This window comes from Myxocyprinus asiaticus, chromosome 26, assembly GCF_019703515.2.
Source record: "Myxocyprinus asiaticus isolate MX2 ecotype Aquarium Trade chromosome 26, UBuf_Myxa_2, whole genome shotgun sequence".
Classification (NCBI taxonomy): domain Eukaryota; kingdom Metazoa; phylum Chordata; class Actinopteri; order Cypriniformes; family Catostomidae; genus Myxocyprinus; species Myxocyprinus asiaticus.
The window spans coordinates 13,468,650-13,494,102 of record NC_059369.1 but is presented as its reverse complement, the minus strand read 5'-3'; the positions used below and the strand labels follow the sequence as shown (position 1 = coordinate 13,494,102).

Below are 25,453 nucleotides of genomic sequence, written 5' to 3'. Positions count from 1 at the left end.
CAGCATCAAATCTGTATTAATGCATCAAATCTAACAGTAATTCAGTGAAGACTTGGAAACAACTGAGAAATGTCCTTTTTACCTCTAATAATGTTTTACTTGTATCTGGAATAGCCGTGCATGTAATTGTAGTATTTATACATAGTTGTTAAAAAGGTCTTAACAGAATGCGACATCCACAACAGTTTCCTTCAGGATCAAAGTACGTTTCATTTTTTTTCAGGCAACATGAAGTGGTATCATTTAAAATATTACTGTGATAAATGCCTTTGACCTTCGGTTTCATGAAAAAAATATCGGAATGAATTAACCGATTATAACCAGTTACCAGCATTTAAAAAGAACATTTTCACTCCAGAACAATTGAAAATCACTTTGTTCCCGTTTTCTGTTACGTTCTGCCAAAAATTTAGCTTGTTTTACATTTTCGTTCCTTGAACTATTTTTAGTCCCTGCTTTAAAATGAAGATACAAAAAGAATAGTTTGTTCTGATCCAAAATTTAAAAGTATACTAAGATATCTTTATTACTTAAACAGTTACAGGTACTCCAACTCTGGAAAAACCACACACAAAAAAAGTGCTTTTCCAGCTTTTGGACTCACACCACTGGCATGTAATGCAAGAAGGGGTGCTGAAGTCAACTAATTGTTATTAATAAACCTACCAATCTTTGTGTAAAAATAAAATAATGACCCTGCCACCTAAAAGGTTATTTTTCTGACCTGTAGTTTTGCTCCAAAATCAAATGTGAAAACTGTCTTTTGGCTTTCAAAATCATTTATGTTAATCTTTCTACAGAAAAAGTATTTTTTGATTTTTTTTGTTCAAACCGAAGTTTAAGAAATTTGGTTGATTTGACATGGAATAACCCAGTTTGTAATTCCTAAAAACGCATTCAATGCTTTTTCGTAGGACTTTTATTTTTTTCCTCCCCTTTTCTCCCCAATTTGGAATGCACTCTAAGTCCTCGTGGTGGCGTAGTGACTCACCTCAATCCGAATAACAAATCTCAGTTTCGCGTCTGAGAACGTCAACCCGCGCATCTTATCACGTGGCTTGTTGAACGCGTTACCGTGGAGACCTAGCGTGTGGGGAGGCCCACGCTATTCATCCACGCACAACTCACCACATGCCCCACTGAGAGCGAATCACATTATAGCGATCATGAGGAGGTTAACCCAATGTTGGTTGCTTAGAAGACCTGGCTGGAGTCACTCAGCACACCAACTCGTGACTCCAGGGGTGGTAGTCAGCGTCTTTACTCGCTGAGCTACACAGGCCCCCACTTTTTCACAGGACTACATTTTTGGGGCACTTGTGTATTTTACCCTCATAGTAATGACAGCAGCACATGTGGTACCAAACACGTTTTATTTTAAAACAGCATATGAATACCTAAAAGATGACCACTGTAGTAAAATACAAAAAGTTCATAAACAATTGTTTACATATCTTGTTTAGCACAAATGGCCTAGGTCTATGAATGGGAAATAACTCTAAAAGTGCAATAACATGTACTGAAATACATGTCTTTTATTAATTGGCAGCTTGAGGGGAATAACAGCATTTTATCATCATTCTCATTTGTCATGTGACAATTTCAAGTAGATTTAGGGAAGCCGAGATGCTTTTAAGTACAGCCTGAGAAATCACATGACTTTTGATTCACATCTCAGTCACCCTGACAAGGCATGTTTATTGCATTTCTTCCTGCTTAGGAGGACAGATAATGACCATTCACATATTACAGGTGCATTTACTGGAGACGATACTACATTGCAAAAACTACCCTCCTTTTTATCCATCTTGTCCATGGCAACTGGAAAGCCACATTTGATACCTCATGATTAAAGGGTAGTTGGGTCAAAAATGAAAATGTGCTCATAATTTACTCAGTTACGTTGTTCCGAACCCGTATGACTTTATTTTGTGAAACACAAAATAAGTCCTCATTTCCATACAGTGAAAGCATATAGTGTCAAGCTCCAGAAAACGGACCATTATTCAATGATAATCTACATATTTGCATTTATTAAAATATGACACGTAAAGACATCACAACATGTTTTACAACAACGTCAAACATCATTGGTTCGCGTGTGTCAAATATATGCTTTTAATGTATGGAGAAGAGCAGCATCAACATTTTGCTAAACATCAGGTAGGGAACAACGTGAGGGTGAGTAAATGATGACTTTTAATTTTTTGGTTGAAATATTCCTTTAAGATCAGACCAGTCCTGTGTATCATTCTTGGTCCACACATCACTTAACACCGCAAAATAAAAAAAAATTATCCACAACATGCTCCCTCACACACTCTTCATAAACATGTTTTGGAGTTCACAGTTTGCTTGGTGATGTTTTTCTTTATGCCTTTCCCTTGTGACGGTAAGCAACAGTGCTCAGTTTAAGAGGAGAACTGAGTATGTTGTATGTGAAGATGTAGTCATACCAGACCAGAGCGAAGGGGGGCAACTGAACTGTATGGTGGAGCTGATGAAAAGCTCTCAGACTGCCACTTGTGTCACGAGTGGTAGTCTGGACAGGGAGAGAGGAAAACCTTGTTACAACAGGAAGCATCGGATGAATTCATCACGGGAAGAAGCCAAAGTGCACATGGGGTCAGGCGCAGTACAGTGGAAAGGTGTAGTCAGTGTAAAACAAGACAAGAGGGCCATTTTCTGCATTCAGGTTTATGTTTCTATCGTTCTAGAAGCATGCACTGAGGGAAAGAAGGAAAACGGGGGAAAAAAATGCATCGTCATGCTTCAGTGAAATGTCCAAAATGCCTTTAGCATGCAAGCTGCTTAACATGAAAACACAAAGGCTGTCCTAACCTTGCAGGAGGTTTTTCTGGGTCGCAAATCCATTTTGGCTGTCTTCACCCTGTGAGATGGGAGATCCTAAGAGAATAAAAAAAAATAAAAAATGAGACAAAAAGCCATGATGTGATGCTCATTTTATATATATATATACACATACACACACACACACACACTACCATTCAAAAGTTTGGGGTCACTTGCCTGAAAAGTTTCTCATGATCTTAAAAATCTTTTGATCTGAAGGCGTATGCTTAAATGTTTGAAATTAGTTTTGTAGACAAAAATATAATTGTGCCACCATATTAATTTATTTCATTATAAAACTAAAATTTAATTAAAAAAAATAGTTTTTGAAATTGATGACTTGGACCGAATAATTAAGAAAAGCAGCCAATAAGTGCCCAACATAGATGGGAACTCCTTCAATACTGTTTAAAAAGCATCCCAGGGTGATACCTCAAGAAACTGGTTGAGAAAATGTCAAGAGTACATGTCTGCAAATTCTAGACTACTTTGAAGATGCTAAAATATAAAACAGTTTTGATTTATTTTGGATTTTTTTTAGTCACAACATAATTCCCATACTTCCATTTATGGAACAGCCTCCCAAATGCTGTTCAAAGAGGTGTATTGTCTTCCCTCACTGTAAATCTCAAGTTTGAGAAGGGCCCACAAGTTCTCAGTAGGATTTAAATCAGGTGAGGAAGGGGGCAAAGTCATTATTTGGGCATCTTTGAGGCCCTTGCTGGCTAGCCAAGCAGTGGAGTATTTGGATGCATGTGATGGAGCACTGTCCTGCATAAAGATCATGGCCTTCTTGAATGCTGAGGACTTTTACCTGTACCACTGCTTGAAGAAAGTATTTTCCACAAACTGGCAGTAGGTTTGAGAGTTGAGTTTCAGTCCATCTTCAACTCGAAAAGGTCCAACTACCTCATCCTTAATGATAGCAGCCCATACCAGTACCTCTCCACCTTGCAGGCGCTTGACTCGAAGTGGTGCCCTGTGTCCATTAGTGATCCAGCCACGGGCTCGTCCATCTGGTCCATCAAGAGTCACTCTCATTTCATTTGTCCATAAAACCTTTGAAAAATCTGTCTTCATGCATTTGTTTGCCCAATCTTGATGCTTTAACTTGTGAATATATTCAGTGGTGGTCATGTTTCAGCCTTCTTGACCTTGGCCATGTCTCTGAGCACTTGACACCTTGTACTTCTGGACACTCCCGGTAGGTTGCAGTTCTGGAATATGGTAGCATTGGAGGATAATGGGTTCCTGGTAGCTTCACGTTTAATTCTTCTCAAGTCTTTTGCAGTTAATTTGCGCCTTTTCTTCTCCATGCGTTTTTTGCACCCCAGTTGACTATTTGCAACAAAACATTTGATTGTCCGGTGGTCACGCCTCAATAGTTTAGCTATTTCAAGAGTGTTGCATCCGTCTGAAAGGCATTTTACAATATTTGACTTTTCAGTGTCAGTTAAATCTCTTTTTTGGCCCATTTTACCTGAGATAATGAAGCTGCCTAATAATTATGCACACCTTGATATAAGGTGTTAGTCACTTTGGCAACACCCTCCCTCATTACACAAATACATACCACCTGAAAATGATTGAATCCAATAAGCATTCAAGTTTATATGGTTTGAAGTTGATATATATATATATATATATATATATATATATAGCACTGAACGCTATTTATTCCCGCTCTGCGCACGTATACATGTATGTTTACACAATAATTTAGCCAGGTGACAGATAACTAGCACAAAGATTCAGAGCTCGGTCCGGATTTAATTGTCCTTCGGTCCGGATCCGGAGTCCGCCTATCGAGTACCCCTGCTTTAAAGTGTGAGTGGGGAAGTCTTACCCCAGCCATTGGTCACCATGTCCCGATCCGTGTCACGGTTGCAAATCTCATTGGCCAGCCGCTCGAAGTACTCTGGCAGGTCGGCGTATTCATTGCCATATGAGATGACCTTAATGCCCTTGTCCAGCATGTTATCGCGTAGCTTTTTGAACTCTCCCACGTCTTCTCGACGCACCAGCATGAAATGTTCAAGATCAGACTTGTGTTTGACCGCCTCAAGAAACAGCGCCTGGAAGGTGGTGTCGTCCACCGTCCTCCCACAACCCAGAAACACAAATGACTTCGTTTCATAGAGTTTCTGGATCTCTCTCTGCAAAGACCAAATAAATAAATAAATACAAAAATAAATATCAAGCTGTGAAAAAAAAACAAAAACAAAAACATAAAAGTATTCCAAATGACTGCTATGTCATATTCCAAGTCTTCTGAAGCCATACGATAACATCAGGAACAGAACATACCGAAATGCAAGTTATTCACTAAAAAGGCTGCCGTAACGTAGCTCTCAAATGTCATTCATAACTTCCAAAACTTCTCAGAAAGCTCATCAGTCCAATGAATCGTTGTTTAGCATCACTGACATCAAGCCCAACATCTTAACATGGCATACTTGAATAAGAGAATGATGTGGATTTAGGAGCTATGCTGAAGAAATTGTTTTTCAGTGAAAAATTATTTTAGTTTTCCAGACTTTTTCCACACACAAAAATATCACATGGCTTCAGAAGAATTTAACAGGCCCTGGTCACTGTATGCTTCCATTGATTGGAAGAGAGCAGCATGAACATTCTTCTACATATCTGCTTTTGTGTTTTATGGTAGAAAGTCATATGTGTTTGGAGCATCATAAGGGTGAGTAAATTATGACAGAATTATGACAGAATTTTCTATTCTGGATGAACTATTCCATTCACATTCACTCACCATGACGTCTGTGTTCCTCAAAACATTCTGGTAGCCGGCAGGATGCAGTACAATACCGCTGGGGTTGGTGTAAACACCGTGAATATGAAGTACACTCAACCTTCTCTTCTCCTGAGCCCACTCCAGAACCTACACACAACCAGACTGCATTTCATACTTCAATGCTCCCAACCTGGTTCCCACCACACTTATTATTGCTCTCAATATCAATTTAACTTAAAAGTCTACTTTTCTACCTTATTTTCAAATTGTCCTTTTAATTTAGCTTCATTTTCTTTAGTTTTCACTCTGTGTGCTATTTTTTCGTTTAGTTTCTTCATTGTTATCTAGTTTTAGTTTAGTTTTAGCTTTTCAGTACATTTAGTTTTTATTTTATCGGTAGTTTAAGTATTTTAGGGCTGCCAAAGTTAATGCGTTCTCTCATATACTGTAATTTAAATACATTTAACACTGTAAAAATTTCTGAGGGCCATCTGGTGTTATCACTACATCTAAAGATTTGATATTTTATAATAAACTGTGCAAAAATATACTGTGTAAATTACTTTGTGGTCACTGAATTTTAAAGTAGTTCATTTTTGAATCATGAAACTATCTTTTAACTTAGTTTCCAGTTTGTATTTCTTTCTTTTTTTTCCAATTCCGTTTTATTTTCATTTAACCGTAAATGTCATTTTTTTGGTTTTGGTTGATAAGAACACTGGTTCCCACTCAGAGCGTCCAGCTGCTGTTAATGACTGAGTTCTAATTAAGAGGCATTTGATGGAAAAGGTGCGTAAACACCCTGCTTAAAGGCCATGCTACGGAAAACCACACACAGCCTGATGAATAAAAACACAGGGAACTGAACATGCAGTCATTTGTGCTTCAGGTGAGGTACAGTAGAGCTTACGTGCACTAATGCACTAGATGACGCTTGGCCGGGTGCCATAAGCCTTGTTTTATGGCTAATAGCTCAAGCTTTCACTACTTTGTGCTAAAGAACATTTATGGCCTAAAGTAAACAGAGATGAACCCGTTGACTGAACTAACATCTGAGGAACATCATTTCACAACTTTCACAACTTTCAAAGCAGAGATACTGGCTAACACACTGTAGCTTTTCAATCAAGCATAAACAAATGATGATCTGTTAATACGTGTTTTTGTTCACATCTTCATTGTCTCTTCATAATGGTATTTTTATGTCATTTATCTGGGACTGTTTTATCTCTAAGGGGAATTCCACTCTCTGTAATAAACAATGCAGTTCAATTAGAGACTAAATAAACTTGCCCTTTATGTATTCCTATATGACATCACCTCACCTCCAGGTCTCAATGACCTGCCACTTTTAAACATAAGGTTTACTGTATCTGATATGATATTTAGGTAATAGATACGATTAAGGTCATTCATAACTGCACTTCCCTGTCATACACTATATTGCCAAAAGTATTCGCTCACCCATCCAAATAATTGAATTCAGTTCGTTTTTCACATGGGTGATATGGGTGTTGGGTAACTTTTTGGCTTAAAATGTATATATATATATATATATATATATATATATATATATATATATATATATATATATATACACACACACACACTATATTGCCAAAAGTATTCGCTCACCCATCCAAATAATTGAATTCAGGTGTTCCAATCACTTCCATGGCCACAGGTGTATAAAATGAAGCACCTAGGCATGCAGACTGCTTCTACAAACATTTGTGAAAGAATGGGCCGCTCTCAGGAGCTCAGTGAATTCCAGCGTGGTACTGTGATAGGATGCCACCTGTGCAACAAGTCCAGTCGTGAAATTTCCTCGCTACTAAATATTCCACAGTCAACTGTCAGTGGTATTATAACAAAGTGGAAGCGATTGGGAATGACAGCAACTCAGCCACGAAGTGGTAGGCCACGTAAAATGACAGAGAGGGGTCAGCGGATGCTGAGGCGCATAGTGCACAGAGGTCGCCAACACAGAGTCAATCGCTACAGACCTCCAAAGTTCATGTGGCCTTCAGATTAGCTCAAGAACAGTGCGTAGAGAGCTTCATGGAATGGGTTTCCATGGCCGAGCAGCTGCATCCAAGCCATACATCACCAAGTACAATGCAAAGCGTCGCATGCAGTGGTGTACAGCACGCCGCCACTGGACTCTAGAGCAGTGGAGACGCATTCTCTGGAGTGACGAATCACGCTTCTCCATCTGGCAGTCTGATGGACGAGTCTGGGTTTGGCGGTTGCCAGGAGAACGGTACTTGTCTGACTGCATTGTGCCAACTGTGAAGTTTGGTGGAGGGAGGATTATGGTGTGGGGTTGTTTTTCAGGAGCTGGGCTTGGCCCCTTAGTTCCAGTGAAAGGAACTCTGAATGCTTCAGCATACCAAGAGATTTTGGACAATTCCATGCTCCCAACTTTGTGGGAACAGTTTGGGGATGGCCCCTTCCTGTTCCAACATGACTGCGCACCAGTGCACAAAGCAAGGTCCATAAAGACATGGATGAGCGAGTTTGGTGTGGAAGAACTTGACTGGCCTGCACAGAGTCCTGACCTCAACCCGATAGAGCACCTTTGGGATGAATTAGAGTGAAGACTGCGAGCCAGGCCTTCTCGTCCAACATCAGTGTCTGACCTCACAAATGCGCTTCTGGAAGAATGGTCAAAAATTCCCATAAACACACTCCTAAACCTTGTGGAAAGCCTTCCCAGAAGAGTTGAAGCTGTTATAGCTGCAAAGGGTGGGCCAACGTCATATTAAACCCTATGGATTAAGAATGGGATGTCACTTAAGTTCATATGTGTCTAAAGGCAGATGAGCGAATACTTTTGGCAATATAGTGTATGTGAATGATAGTATTACCAAGAGCAGTTCTCAAAATAAAAAGCCTTTGGATGATGCTTCCAACTTCCATTTAATTACCTTATACACAATTTTATACACAGTATATACAATATATATATATATATATATATATATATATATATATATATATATATATATATATACACACACACACACACACACACACACACACACACACACACACACACACACACACACACACACACACACACACACAGCTCTGGAAAAAATTAAGAGACCACTCCAAATCTTTCTTAAATCAGCATCTCAACATGTATGGCAGCCATTCCATTCCAGTGTCTGTTGAATTCCAACACAAGCACACCTCATTCTACTTAATGAGGTACAGATTAGGTGATCACCTGAACCAAATTGTATTTAACGAGGAAAAGTGTAAAAACCACTGCTGTGGTCATCACTATTCTCTTGCAATAAGACCAGCTGGATGGCAAAAACAGCACTTGTAGTACCTCAAAAGTAATTGGAATCAAAAAATAACTATTGACCATGCCAAAAGAGTTGAAAAGAAAAGATTTCACTGAGGAAAAGAAGGGTTCAATTCTGGCTTTACTGGCAGAGGGATAAAGTGAGCATCAGGTTGCTTACATCCTTAAAACTTCAAAGACAGCGGTTCACAAGAACAAGGTCAAGTAGCAGACATTGGGGACAACAAAACTACAGACCTTCAGAGGGTGAAAACGAATCTCCACTGACCAGGATGACCGGCAACTCATTCGAATGTCACTCAACAACCGTAGGATGACATAAAATGACCTACAAAAAGAATGGCAAATAGCAGCTGGGGTGAAGTGCACGGTGAGGATGGTTCGAAACAGGCTCCTAGGGGCAGGGCTGAAGTCGTGCAAAACTAGAAAAAGCTAGAAAAAGCCTTCATCAATGAGAAGCCAGGCTGAGGTTTGCAAAAGACCATAAGGACTGGACTGTAGAGGAATGGAGTATGGTCATCTTCTCTAATGAGTTAAAATTTTCAGCTTTGCCCAACACCTGGTCATCTAATTGTTAGACGGAGACCTGGAGAGGCCTTCAAGCCACAGTGTCTCGCACCCACTGAGAAATTTATTGGAGGATCGGTGATGATCTGGGGGTGCATCAGCAAGGCTGGAATCGGGCTGATTGTTCTTTGTGAAGGACGCATGAATCAAGCCATGTACAAGGATATCCTGGAAGAAAACTTGCTCCCTTCTGCTCTGACAAATGTTCCCCAACTCTGAAGATTGGTTTTTCCACCAGGACAATGCTCCATGCCACACAGTCAGGTCAATCAAGGTGTGGATGGAGGACCACCATCAAGACCCTGTCATGGCCAGCCCAATCTCCAGACCTAAATCCCATTGAAAACCTCTGGAATGTGATCAAGAGGAAGATGGATGGCCACAAGCCATCAAACAAAGCCAAGCTGCTTGAATTTTTGCACCAGAAGTGGCAGAAAGTCACTCAACAGCAATGTGAAAGACTGACAGATTGCATGCCAAGACGCATGAAAGCTGTAATTGAAAATCAGGGTTATTCCACCAAATATTGATTTCTGAACTCTTCCTAAGTTAAAACATTAGTATTGTGTTGTTTAAATTTGAATCTGAACTTGTTTTCTTTGCATTATTCAAGGTCTGAAAACACTGCTTTTTTTTGTGCTTTTTTTTACCAGTTGTTATTTTCTGCAAATAAATGCTCTAAATTACAATATTTTTATTTGGAATTTGGAAGAAATGTTTAGGGCTGCCCCCTAATAGTCGACCAAAGGTTAGTCCATGAGAAGAGTCTTGGTCTACCAAGTTTGATTGGTCGGTTGGTGGAAAAAAAAACTCCACATAAAAACGACGAACACCAGTATTAGCACCGGTTGGACACTAGGTGGTACTATGGGTTAATTTTCGTTAAGCAGGGTTAGGTTTAAGCCTACACAATAAAGCAAATTTTATTTATTTTAAATAAAAACTAAAATGAAACTGGAAAAAAATTAAGTGCAATTAAAATCTGTGTTGTTCAACTTTTTTAAAGATGGTTTAACAGTTGTGAAGGGCGACATCTCTTTGACAAAAAACCTACTTCATCTGTGCATTCTCTACCGGTCGGGTATTTAGTTGTCCAGGAAAATACATTGTGTGTGAGTGTCTGTGTATATATATATATATATATATATATATCGCAATATCCAATTACGTCGGCAAGGGGCTGAGGGATCGGTGAATATTCTTGCTTCAGTGATTTTGCATTGAAAATGAAATTAATTTATTTAAAAAACGAAAAACTTAAATCAAATACATTTCTAAATTCAAACTGCACTCCAAACGAAATGAAAAAGCAATTAAAATAATGAAGTGATAAAAGAATAATATACACTATATGGTATATACACTATACCCCCTTCTAATTAACGAATTTGGTTACTCCATTAAATCCAGTAAAGAAAAATCTTAATGTTTCTTTATGTAATGGCTTGGGCTTTGTGTGCTTCCAAATTTGTGGCAACTGTTTGGGGATAGCCCTTTTCTGTTCCAGCATGACAATGCCCTTGTGAACAAAGTGAGGTCCATAAAGAAATGACTTACTGTGTCTGGCGTGGAAGAAATTGACTAGCCTGCACAAAGCCCAGACCTGAACCCCACTGATCACTTTTGGGGTGAACTGGAACAGCAAATGTGAGTCAGGCCCCATCGACCAACATCAGTTCCTGACCTCACTGATAGCAAATCCCTGCAGCCATGTTACTACATACAGTATAGTGGAAAGCCTTCCCAAAATAGTGGAAGCTGTTATTACAGCAAAGGGGGACATTGATGCCTAAGGTTTTGAAATCAAATGTTCATCAAGCACATATGGTGTCCACAAACTTTTCGCCACATAGTGTATATAAGTAAACACCTTTCCATTTACCGTCAGGCAAGTGTCCGTCTTAACATCATGGCGGAAAATTACTTACAGAAATGAAGAAATAAAAACAATTATAAATGTAAAAGTAATAACTATAAAAATGATAATAATCACTGAAATATAAATCATGGTTCAAGGTGTTTTTGTATTATTTTATGTTTTGATCACAGATGTATAGGCTGCAGAGTTGTGGTCACAATGATCTGAACTCAAAACACCTCCTGAGCTGAGATGTCTGAGGTCATTTGCAGCACTCATAGATGATACTGTTCTTGCAACAAAAAAACAAAAAAATCGGAAGACAGAAACAAAGAAAGAGTGAGAACCTTTTACATGTGCGTGTTCCACGAGACTGCTCGTCTCCGAACAAACATACATGCGCATAGATGCTTTTCTGTTCTTAATAATATAATAAAGTGTTTCTTCAAGCACGTGTCTGTGTGTCTACGGGCAAAATATTTGTAATATTAATTTGATAATAATAATTGCCTAATAATAATAATTTAATACATTAATGGGAAAACGAGCCAAATATCGTCTTGACATCGTCAAAGGCATCAGCTATTGGCGATCCCCGAGATCATCGTCTGTCGGCACAACCTTAATGTGCATTTCTCTCTATAAATTAACCAAATGTTCAGACAGTGTCCTTGCTGGTTTTTCCGACACATTCAGAATCATTACCGTTTTTGCCGGTGTCGCTGCGGCTCGCTTCGTGCGTGTTTGTAAAATTGATATTTTAAAGGCTCATTATTGTAAAGACACTGGCTACCACCCCTGGAGTAAACTAGTTCGCTAGTTCGAATCCCAGGGCATGCTGAGTGATTCCAGCCAGGTCTCCTAAGCAACCAAATTGGCCTGGTTGCTAGGGAGGGTAGAGTCACATGGGGTAACCTCCTCGTGATCGCGATAATGTGGTTCGTTCTCGTTGGGGCGCGTGGTGAGTTGAGCGTGGTTGCCGAGGTGGATGGCGTGAAGCCTATGTCTCCATGGCAACGCTCTCAACAAGCCACGAGATAAGATGCGCGGGTTGACGATCTCCGACGCGGAGGCAACTGGGATTCGTCCTCCGCCACCCGGACTGAGGCGAGTCACTACGCGACCACGAGGACTTAAAAGCACATTGGGAATTGGGCATTCCAAATTGGGAGAGAAAAAAAAAAAACAATTCATCATTATTATGGTTTAGTATTTCTCTGTAATGTAGAACAGTGTTAGCAATGTTACTTATAACATTCTTTCTCAGCCCTCAAACCATTTTCTGATGCCCCCAATATATATATATATATATATATATATATATATATATATATATATATATATATATATATATATATATATATATTAAGTAATTAAATTAATATCATAAACGTGCGACCAGTCGACTAATGGCTTAAACTAACGACTACTAGTCGACTAGGAAAATCTTTGGTCGGGCGCAGCCCTAGAAATGTTGTCAGTACTTTATAGAATAAAACAAAAATGTTCATTTTACTCAAACACATACCTATAAATAGTAAATCCAGAGAAACTGATAATTTTGCAGTGGTCTCTTAATATATATATATATATATATATATATATATATATATATATATATATATATATATATACACACACACACACACAGACTTAATGGAATACTTAGAAAATATTTATATGTATTATTTAGTATAATTAAAAATAATATATATACGTATATATATATATATATATATATATATATATATATATATATATATTTTTTTTTTCTTTTTTTTTTTTTTTTTTTAAATTTATAATATTGTTTGTATTTTTAATATTAATATACTTATTTTTTACATCTTATTTGTATAGCTCGTTTCTAAAACTTTCTAAAGGTAAATTTCACAAAAAAACGATTTAGAAGATGATTTATGATTTATAAGGTTTTTATATGATTATTTTTATATTATCAGATTAATCTGAAGACAAATGTATTTTTCATGATTTTGAAAGTAATTCTTCTTTAAACTAAAAGACCTTATTTAATATAATTGTTTTGGAAAAGAAATGTCCTAACTGTTTAGATTGTTAATCTTCTCTCCTTGATGCTTCATTTATGTAAGCTTGTTTAGGAGGATTAATTACACCAACTGCAAAGACCAAATTCAAAAGTTACCTCTCACTTCTTTCTGACATTAAACTTTCAAATGTAAACATCAGAAGTACTCAAACACACAGTCAAGATCTTTATGCTAAAGCCTAAAGTATACTTCAGTCAGATGTGGACGCTCAGGATGCGTCATCAGCAGAGTGCTCGAGCACTGAATGCATACAGCCTGATTTTTCTAGCCGCGTGTCTTTGAACACGCAGATTGCGTATGTGCCTGGAATTATTTGCATGAATTGGTGGATCCACAAGGTGGCAATACTCATATTTGAGCCATTCCTGTCACAAAAAAAAATGCTAGAAGATGTAAAAACAACAACAGTAGATATGCACGTCGAGAACACGTGTGTGAGGAGGTCAGGAGATACCTGTATTTGTTTAACTCGAGTCTGAAGACTATAAAGACATATTTGTAAATGTATAAATTCTAAACTCCTGAAGAAAAATAGTTTGGTGTCTTATAGCAGTTGTAGTGCGCATACGCCAACCGCCTGTGTACGCAGACACGGAGCATTCACCACAAAATCGAAGTATACTTTGGGATTCATTCATTGCAGAAAAACACTTGTGCTGTAATAGTAAATGTAGCTTATACCTTCTTCTCATCTGTGAGATCCAGAGACTCCAACTTGGTCCCTTGGTGGGCGGCATAGATCTCTAACAGGTTGTCAAAGTTGGTGGTGAGAACCAGAGCACCACTCTCCATTAACTGCAACACTGAACGGAGGAGATGCTTCCCTGCATTCTCCATCTTACACTCCAGGTCATCAAACACCTCGTAGAGGCAGTCTTTGAAAAAGGTGGAGCGCACATTTCCTGTCCGCTACAGAGAAACCAAGAGGTGAAAAGAAAGAAAATTCAGATCTTTTTAAAAGCAAACTTCAGGAGTGTTTAAATATCAAGAGCATGCCAATCTGTTGCATTACTGTGCTTTTGCATTCGGTCCGTCTCTAAATTTCAATGGCTAAATTAAGTGCATAGTGATTCACCTTTAAGATTCAAAAAGGATGCTGCACATTCATGAACACTGTGAGAAAAGCTTGTTTACAGTGGTGTTTACGCCAGGACTTTCTCTGTTCAGCACAGACTGTTCTCTGTTCTCACATGAACATTGTCACTATCTGCTGCTACTGTATTGAAAAGACGGATCAAAATATTCTCCCCTTGTGTTCTGCAGTAGAAAGTCATGCGGGTTCGGAACGACATAAGGGTGATTAAATTATGGCAGAATATACATTTTTAGGTGAACTGCCCAGTTAAAGATGTGTTGAAATGCCTAAACCCAACACGCAATAGTAATAGTGATGATAGTGCACCTTACCCAGCACCAATATTTAGACACCATGTACACCAATTAATTGCAGAGATCAGAAAATATGTCATGGATTGTGGATAGAACGCAGGGAATAGAGTTTTGACAGTAATGTCCTTGCCATGGTCAGTAACAGAGTCTTCTTATTACACTGAGCTGCATTCATTGCTGGCCGAGAGAGAGAGAGAGAGAGAGAGAGAGAGAGAGAGAGAGAGAGAGAGAGAGAGAGAGAGAGAGAGAGTGCTATGTATAGCTTGCAGGTCTCTTTTATGGTGAGATTAGTAATCCTGAGAGGCTATAAAGATTGCAGAGATTACGGATCTGTGCCAGTGTTTAGAAGGAATCCACTTCCTTGGGAAGAGGCGAACCACAAGTTATTGACAACATTTTTATCATTATACTTACATTTTCATGAAATATATTTAGGTGCAGGTCATAGCATAAATTGCTTTTCAAGATGAAGCATCCACTACATTAGGTACTGGATCCGAATCCAACATGTTCTGGCACAAATTAAGATCTGATATAACTCAAGAAATATTTAACGGTGAAGCTGCACAAAGTAACGTCTAGTCACAGCTTGTTGTTTAGGAGGTGTGAATCCAAGAGGCATGTTCAGATTAGCCTAATTTTTGCAGTGATCTCCAGTGGGTCAGTGTGATCCACTGGGTCTGCTATGCTTGCTCACACAAGTAGGTTAAACCACTGAAGGGACTATGGAGATTTGAGACCCAGAGTATATTACACCAGAGTATTGCAACTGGCAATAACAAACAACTCTGCTCAGGTTGATGACAGGAGTTTGGCAATGTACTGGGATGTAGAGAGAGCAGAACTTACAATATGCACGGAGGCTTTGTTCAGGCAGGCAGCAAAAAGACTTTTTGGCATATCCTGAATTAATGACTCTTATGAGCTGCTTCAAAAGAAGACGGACCTTTTGAATCTACAGCGCAAAATATACAGTCCGACCAGTGTTTTACAATTACAGCACGACAAATACTGCAAAACTAGTTTAGTCCTATTCCCAAACAAATTACTCTTATCACTGGTTTCTTTTAATATACAACACAAAGCATACTGCTCAACAAGTGTAATCTGATTCCCAAACGAATTACTCTTAGGAATCGGTTCTTTTGAATCTACAGCGCAAAACATACAAGACAGTGGAGCCCAATTCCCAAACAAATGACTCTTATGAGCAAGGTCTTTTAAATTTACAGCGTGAAACATACAAATGAGTGGATTATTTTAAATCTACAATGCAAAACATGCGTGAACAGTGGAGCACGATTCCCGAACAAATATGACATGTGTCATATGAGCCAGCTCTTTTGAACATAAGTATTGCATTTCTTCTATTTCTACTAAAAGAAACATGAATGGAATCGATAACGATCTGGAATTGTTTAGAGGAATCAGAAGGAATGCATAAAATGCATTCTTTGTTTATGTTCTCACATACGTCTTGTGAATTCGGCACCAAAGTGAGATGTTATAACGGACATGAGCAAAGCAAAAGTTTTCAATTTTCCATCCTCTCTTTCCACACTGACAGATATTCTCTGTTGTTGTAGAAGTCTCTTGGCATCACGCTGATGCTTAAGCTGCAATGTGACAGTGCGGACAGTCAGTCCTAAAGATCGAATATGAAAACCAAGTCAGGTGTGTGTACTGTGTGAACAAAGCCAGAGAGACTGCAGGCTGATGTTTTTCAAGGAGCTTTGCTTTGTTGCTGTGGATTATTCAGCAACAATGCACAGCTACGACCATTCCAGGCAATGAAACACCAGAACTGGAACTGAAAGTCATTACCTAACACCCTTTTACAGGCCTAATGCCTTCTAAATCCTCTAGTGACACTGCTGTGCCTAGATACAAATGTCACATGGGCTTGACCATCAAAAACAGGGATAAATCACTGAGCATGTGATGTTTTGTTTGGTCAGCATGCATGCCGCTGAATGAAAAAATGACAACAACAACACCAGAGGTGACATGTGACTTAACACCTTTTTGGGTCAGAGTCCTCTCAGCATGAAAGTAACGGACTAATGATGGACAAACCCGAAGTCATGCTCTTCCCTGGCCTGCGCAGTGCCTGGCATCGTTGCAATGATCCTCATGTTCATGCAAGCAAAAGCTAAATTTAATTCAGATATGAACTAAATTGATGTATCTCATAAACTTTAAAAGACATGGTGAATTTGTGCTTGCTTACTAACAAATCAACCCAATTAACAATAAGTTCTTCTCCGTCTTGGCTTGTTTTGGATGCGTCCTGCCCGATGTTGTCACATTACTTCATGCTTCATCATTATCATATGTACATTATATAAATCAGCCCTGTCCACTGATAGCCACACAAATATATCTACCACTGTATAAACAGTATCGCAAAATCTCTAGAATGACACATTGTATTGTTACCTGATAGAGATCTGTATGTACTGTATGTCCTGTCATAGCACGCAGCCCTATAGTCAAAACTTCAAACCTGAAAACCTGAGTGCTTGAAGGTGTAAACGGAGAAAACATCTTGACATAACCACTAAGACACATTCTCAACAAACCCACTGAACGACTAAAATGAAACTGATCAGTGGATTTGGTTAAGAAAGGCTCTTTATTTCACAACATATAAAAAGATGTTTATGTAATTCCAGAAATGGTACGAAAAACGGGGCTACAATGTGCATTACATTTTGGTCTTACCGGTGAAAGTTTCTGGATGAGGTCATGAGCGACGTGCACCAGGTTCTTGTCTTCCTGCAGACTTTTCTGGAAGCGGCGGCTCTCTTCCTCCTCAAGCAAATCAAAGTCATTGGCAGCATCCAGCAGCGCTTGGATCAGACCTTTCCAGGAGCGTAAAGCGGGCACCTGAGGAGCTACGGCCGAGCTCACCCCCGTGCCGATCACCAGCACCAGCTCAGGGGCACGCTTGGTCTTCAGGCTGGGCAACAACTTCCTGTTGGTCAGAGGAAACATGGATATGTTGACTATTCTTTGGAAGTGAATGCAAAACAGAGCTGTATGGCTTAAATTTACTGTCTTTCATGTTAGCGTTTATGCTCAATGGAATAATAGAGGTTCACTGCAAGTTAAGTTCAATCAACAGCATTTATAGCATAAAGTTGATTCCCACAAAAATCATTCTGAATCGTCCCTGCTTTTCTTTAAAAAAAAGCAAAAATCAAGGTTACAGGGAGGCACGTACGATGGAAGTGAATGGGGCCAATTTTTGGGGGGTTATAAAAGCACTTACATGAATTCTTCTGTAAAAAAAACCCCAAAAACAAACATATGCATTATTTAAGCTGTATATTAAGTTGTTTACATTGTTTTAGGGTTTATGGCCTTATGTCTTCATGGCAATGAAGTTGTAAAATTTGATCTAACTTTACACAAAAAAGGTTAGTAAGTAATTTTATCACACTAAATTCAAGTTAACACACATATTGCTTACACCTTGTGGCTATACTTTTGAAACTGATTGCCCCCATTCACTTCCATTGTAAGTGCCTCACTGTTACCTCGATTTTTGCCCTTTTTTTTAAAAGAAAACAATGGGACGAGTTGACGTTTTTTTGTGATAATCAACATTATGCCACAAATGCTGTTGCGCTTAACTTGCATTGAACCCGGAATATTCCTTGAGGTAACGTTGCTTATTGATATAAGGTGTTTTTCCAAGAATATGAACAGAAAACTTCTTGGTGAGGTCATACCAATGAGGAAGTCTAGTCGTGAGCTACTGTTTGGCCTGTGACAAATCACGCATTTGTCAGAACTGGTTAGCAAGCAGAGAGCCGACTGCTTTGAAGAATATTTGAACTCAAAGACTTAAACTCGCTCTGGGAATGTGCTGGCAGCAAAGCAAGACACACGAAGATCTGTTGTTTTCATACCTGGCCTTCTTAGCCACTGTGTCTCCATCCTCAGAATCAGGGGAAGGACGCTTCTCTGTCTTCACTGTAACAACAGAGGCCATTCGACTCCTAAAAAACAAGGAGATAAATAAATAAAAATAATATATGATATAAGAGGGTATGCTTCTCTAATATCACTGGGTAGCAAGTTCCAGACACTTAAATTCCATTAGGGGAAATCAAATCATAAAAGAACATAATACAGTCAAACATGACATTAATTTATACACCACACTTTCACACAGTAATAACATGTTGTCTTACACAAATATCCTACATATTACTGATCTTACCTTGAATTAATTTAGATGTTAATAAAGCCTTATTATATGAATTGTCCTTTGCCATCTTGACATTGAAATATATTGATTCCTACCTGCCTGAAGGTTCAAGTGTGAGAGTATTTACATGCTGCTCATAATCTGAATGAAACTAAATATTTGTTGTGTGTGGACACTTCACTCTCTCCTTTATGAAGCTAACAGCTGTTAGTCAACACAGTACAGGGAATAATATTTACTCTTTTACTGTTCTTTATCTCTCCATTTAGACCAAACACATCCCAGGCAGCTTCAAACCCACATGAAGAGCCCAGAAAAATCTATTAAAATCGACAACAACAACAACAATCTCAGCCCAGGAAATCAAGACCTCCTTACAGCTAGCAAGCTAACCGGCTAGCTACATGTAGGATTTTATTCTCCAGGTTTAATAATCTAATTATTAAAAGCTAATAACAGAATATTTGCTAATCCTTGCACTAACATGTTGAGTGCTAATAACGTAATTCCTATGATATAAAATATTTTGGTTATTTCAGAAGGTAAATGTTGCTAAAAGTCTCGAGTCACCTGTTGCTTTTGTTCCATATGTGACACAACGTACAGATTTAGCATGAAAGACCATATTAAACTAGTGTCTTTATACATGTATTGTTTAAGCTCTACACTTACGACTAACAACAATACATCTTTACAAAGTTTTTTTTTCTTTTTTTTTTTTTAATGAAATTACACTTAATGCACTTTAACGAAGACGATCCTTCCTTATCCTTGACAAACATTAAGAGCAACAAGACTAAAGTAAAACGAAAACACTGAAACAAAAGCATATTGCCTCGTAAAAGTTTTCAAACGTGACTTACCCTGATAAAAAGGAGGAACGTTTGATCCCAATATCGTTTTAAATGTACTCGGCTAACAAAAGATTCACTAACGATGAAGAACACTCTTAAAAGGACAGAGCGACTTTTTTATGGTACGAACTTGAAGTCTGTCAGCTGCTGTGCGAGTTATCAGTTCCAGTATAAAGGCTTTCTAGTCAAATCCACTGAAGGCCTTAAATAGATCAGTCTTTACTGTAGTACATGGCCAAAGACTTGCCTCTGCGTATCCTTCTGTACACAGACTGAGGCTTTACACGCTTCCATGCATCATAGCAGCGGATGTGTGTCTGTATGTGTATGTGGATGTGTGTGTGTGTGTGTGTGTGTGTGTGTGTGGGGGGGGGGGGGGGGGGGGGGGTTCAGTGGTTTAGAAGGAAATTTTTTTAGGTTACAAACTGGTAATTACAAGGGTATTATGCTATATATGTGATTTGAGGACATTTCTAGTGTCTCCAAAATTAAAATCGCTTAAAAAAAAACAAAAAACAAAAAAAACATACTAAACGTTTTTTTGAAAGTGTAAAAATGCAGAAAGTTTTTTGTGAGGGTTAGGTTTAGGGGTTGGGGATAGAATCTATAGTTTGTACAGTATATATATCATTATGTCTATGGAGAGTCCTCATAATGATAGCTGCACCAGCATATGTATGTGTGTGTGTGTGTGTGTGTGTGTGTGTGTGTGTGTGTGTGTGTGTGTGTGTGTGTGTGTGAGAGAGAGAGAGAGAGAGAGAGAGAGTTATTCAAACATTTGAATAGATCAGTTTGTGCATAGGTGTCAAACGTTCAAATACAGCATCTTTATCATATAAGCATTCAAATATTCAAACAGACCAGTTTAGGCATCATACAGTAGGTGTATTCAACGTTCAAATTTAGCAGTTTGGGCATCATAAGTGTGTTAAAACCTTCAAACCGAACATCTTTGGACACTGAGCATTCAAACATTCAAATAGACCAGTCTGAGCATCATATGTGCATTCAAACATTAAACTTTAGCAATCTGGGCATCATAGGCGTGTTCAACCTTTCAAATCGAGCATCTTTGGACATTGTTTGAGCATTCAAACATTTAAATAGGCCAGCTTGGGCATCATAGGTTCGTTCAAACATTCAAATCGAGCAGCTTTAGGTGTCATATGACCACGCCAACATTCAAATAGAGCAGTTTGGGCATCACAGGTGTTCAAACGTTAAAAGTGAGCTTCTTTGGACATTGTTTGAGCATTCAAATGTTAAAATCAAGCAGTTTGGGCATGCGTGTTCAAAAGTTCAAATAGAGCAGTTTGGGCATTACAGGTGTGTTCAAACATTCAAATCGAGCATCTTTAGGCATCATATGTGCATTCGAACAATTAAATTGACCAGTTTGGGCATTACAGGTGTGATCAAACACTCAAATCGAATATCTTTAGGCGTCATATGAGCATTTGAAAATTCTAATCTAGCAGTTTGGGCATCATAGGTGTTCAAACGTTCAAAGCGAGCTTCTTTGGACATTGTTTGAGCATTCAAACGTTAAAATCAAGCAGTCTGGGTGTTCAAAAGTTCAAATAGAGCTTCTTTAGCTGTAATATCAGCATTCAAACATTCAAATAGACCAGTTTGAGCACCATAGGTGCGTTCAAATGTTCAAACTGAGCATCTTTAGGCATCATATGACCATTCAAACATTCAAATTGACCAGTTGGGGCAAAACAGGTGTTCAAACGTTCAAAACAAACATCTTTAGGCATCATATAGGCATTCGAACAATCAAATTGACTAGTTTGGGCAAAACAGGTGCATTCAAACATTTTTATATCAAGCATCTTTAGACGTCATGAGCATTCAAAAACTCGAATCGAGCATTTTGGGCATCACAGGTGTTCAAATGTTCAAAGCTAATTTATTTGGACATTGAGCATTCAAAAAGCAGTTTGGGCATGTGTGTTCAAAAGTTAAAATAGAGCATCTCTAGGCCATGTGTCCACCAAAGCGTTTTTTGCCAGCTGAAAATGCCAGGTGCTCTTCTGAAAATGCCCAGCTGGCAGCGCTTTGGAGGCGCAGCGTGTTGTCGCTTTGGTATGATACGGAATATCTGCGGAAGTAATGTTTTGCAAGTACCTAATTTCACAGATAGTTTGTGTTATCAACAAGTACTGAATGTAAAAATGTCGGCACAAGGAAGAGTACTTGCTCTGGATGAAGGGAAGATTGAAGCATTATTTTTCATATTAATATTGTGGTAGTCCGGGAATATCATCTGGTACAGACATGAATACTCAGAGACTAGCAAACTTCTCCATTGTTGTTCAGTCATTGTTCAAGTAGGATGTGACGATTGGTCGGTGTGGTATTTGTCCCGCCCCTCCTCCACTGTGATTGGACGGCTGGGTAAAAAGTGCTGCGTTACACCCAAAGTTGAACATTTTTCAACTCTCGGCGACCAGAAATAACGCCACACGCCCCGTACCACTGCACGGTGATTGGGCATCATAGGTAGTATTATGCATAAACGCTCAAATCATATGCTCATACAGTGAATATGTTCCTTCAGTGTACGTAAAGTTTTACTAAATGAAATCCTTTAGTAATTTTTTTTAAACTTAAATAAAACATACATGTATTGTTATTAGTATATTATAAAAAATAAAAAAATACATATTTATTACTGTCATTCAAAACATTTTAAACTTCAAGTGTTACAGAGCTGACAGTAAGGATCACATAGTTGACAAGAGTAACATAGATGACACATTACTGACAATCTGAACATTGTTTATTTTTATAACATCTCAAAGCAAATTTTTTTGTAAAAGCAGTGTCTAAAGCCACTGATTAAACACTTCTAACATGCAGGCTACGACATAAACATGAAATTTAACTTTCTACCTTGATTCTGCAGGTGGCTGGACAAATTCAGGGCTGTCTGTTGAAGTAGTTATGTTTTCAAGCACTCGCTGTCTTTGTCTTCTTCTCTGTTGTGCTTTTCTCCAGTCATCTCTTTTGCATTGTTTCTCCTTCTCACTCAGCTCCGAGATCGGTTTAACCTTTCCTTGTCTTATAAGCCTGTACCATGCCTCTCTCTGCTTTTGTAAGTATTCTGCCCTTCTTGAGGGATGAGCATCCCGCCGAGCCCTGTATCTCCGCTGTTTCTCTGCTGCTGACATGTCTAAATAATGGGAAGTGTTGACAGAAATACTGACATCATATTGTCTTAAATTATGACAAAATATAATCCATGCCTAGCTAACACTACTGACTAACACAGTTGACAGATAACACAGTTGACATTTTCATCATATTGACCTGTAAATTCAGCATTATAGTTGACAACAAGGGATTATTTCTTATAATAAAATCTAAAAAAGTAAACATGATTTTATAAAATAATAATAATAATTTCAATAACAATATACTCTCTGACTATGTGCTATTTTAGATCAAATATTGAAGAAAACATATTACTCACAAGTTTGTTTTCAGAATGTCTACCTCTAATCATGTGATGCAGGTCAAAGGATTTTGGGCCAAACCATTGCTCATTTTTAAGGGGGTGTTCTGTTAGTAACTTAGCTGACAAAACTTTTTATTGCTTTTATAAATCTAAAATAAATAATGCCGTTATTAATAATTCTACTGTGCATCTTGAAACAACCCTATTGTTTGAAAAAAAAAAACAAACAAAAAAAAACATCAGGAACATCATATTAATTTCCAGCTAAATTAAACATTGGGTCCAGAAAGTGTTGTGTGATATTAAAGCATGTTCTTCCCTATTGGTATTATATAAAATAATTGTATTTTTAGAAAATAATTTAAACTTTATTTTTGACATTTTAAATATCTAGAACATATAGAATCAACAAAATAAAAGTTAAACTCCAACTGTTTGATATTAACAGGTCAAAGGTTAAAGTGAGAAGGGAGGGTATACACAGAGTTGGGGAATAACTAAATACATGTAACTGGATTACGTATTTAAAATACAAAATATAAGTAACTGTATTCCACTACAGTTACAATTTAAATCATTGGTAATTAGAATACAGTTACATTCAAAAAGTATTTTGATTACTGAAGAGATTACTTTGCATTTTATTGTCATTTGTTTCATTTAATATTTAGTCCTTTCAGATGGAAAACATTTATACATATAAATGATGCGATCCAAAGTGCATTTGAACAGCGGTGAAACACTTTCTTATGATGTGTTACATTCATACGAGCAGACAGAGAAGTAAGTTTGAAGTAAGTTTGGAGCAGAAGAAATAGAAATAAACCTTGTGTAAATTGTCAGCTTTATGCTAAGCTAAAATGCTATTTCTATCCATTTTACATGCACGTTACCAGGCATGATCATATTTTGTTATCAAGGAAATTCACGTTGGATCTTAATTAATTTTTTTCTAGTAAGACCTTTGATATTAGGGCAAAAACTGTATTCTTGATAATCATTTTTTTATTGTTTTCCTGTAAAAATATCTAAAAATCCTTAAAACAAGATCAATTTGATTTATCTTGTTTTAGAAACAACACTGCATAAGATATTTAAGTTTTTCAGAGAATGTATTTTTAACATGTGTATTTTGTCTTACTGTACTGGCAGTTTTTATAGTCAAAACAAGTGAAAAAATCTACCAGTGCTGAAGGAGTAATCCAAAGTATGTAGAATACGTTACTGACCTTGAGTAATCTAACAGAATATGTTACAAATTACATTTTACAGCATGTAATCTGTAATCTGTAGTGGAAATCATTTCAAAAGTAACCCTCCCAACCCTGGGTATACATTGGCTAAACATGGAGATTTGATAGGCTTTAGGTTTGTTCATGCTTTATCATCATAACATAATATAATACAATACAATATAATAATTACAAATATTTGCAAAGACAACTCAATAGCAGATGGCCATAGTAAGAGCTCTAGTCAGTTAAGTTGCTCCTTTTATGGCAATTCCGTCTCAGTAAAAGTAGGAAATGTTCTCATTCGAATACTGCCTTCCATAAAACAGTTAATAGGTTAATGGCAGGGCATGCACTATTTTGGACAGGTCATGATGTGCCTGGAGTAAATACAGCATCAAGCAAATGTATAGTCACAAAGAGACACGAAAGCATCCTCTTTTTCAGTAGTCTCTTCCTCTAGTGTTTTCTCTTATTGACTGGCCAAGTATTAGATTATTTTTCAATAAGCAGAATCAACACATAACAAATCTACATAATGCAGATCAAACAGACAACTACGGTCATTTAGTGGGACTATATATGTGTGCAGACTCATGCCATGAGCATAAGCAGGTGCGAAGGACAAGTGATGCCATTAGAAATGCTATTGTCATTCGACGGGGTTTGGAGGAAACACACTACATTTGCATCCAATTTTCCAATTTCACTTTAGTGCAGTTAGTCTTTACTACTACTACTAACTGATGAGTGATGCCTAATGCATATGTTATTATAAGTGTTTGCATGGGAGGCTTGCAGCATGAAGCATTTATATGTTTCCACTGATCATGGTATAAATATTGTGGGGGGTTACCTCCCCCCCATCCCCCTGGAGT

General features: G+C 37.9%; 1 protein-coding gene across 4 annotated transcripts; it reads right to left on the bottom strand.

Moving 5' to 3' along the window:
• Positions 1 to 1,354: 1,354 nt before the first annotated feature.
• On the bottom strand, positions 1,355 to 23,379 carry LOC127416958 (protein FAM118B-like). Of its 4 annotated transcripts, none has more exons than XM_051656594.1 (9): positions 23,359 to 23,379; positions 22,779 to 23,058; positions 18,722 to 18,811; positions 17,529 to 17,781; positions 14,097 to 14,324; positions 5,624 to 5,752; positions 4,700 to 5,009; positions 2,842 to 2,907; positions 1,355 to 2,726 (listed from the first exon to the last, which is right to left on the bottom strand). In XM_051656594.1, exons 2-9 carry the CDS (start codon positions 23,054 to 23,056, stop codon positions 2,698 to 2,700), a joined length of 1,383 nt encoding a protein of 460 aa, XP_051512554.1. In that variant the 5' UTR covers positions 23,057 to 23,058; positions 23,359 to 23,379; the 3' UTR covers positions 1,355 to 2,697. The 4 variants fall into 4 exon arrangements, with proteins under 4 accessions (XP_051512554.1, XP_051512555.1, XP_051512556.1 ...); XM_051656595.1 differs by having other exon boundaries at positions 1,355 to 2,542; XM_051656596.1 differs by lacking the exons at positions 22,779 to 23,058; positions 23,359 to 23,379 and adding an exon at positions 22,084 to 22,493.
• Positions 23,380 to 25,453: the final 2,074 nt, after the last annotated feature.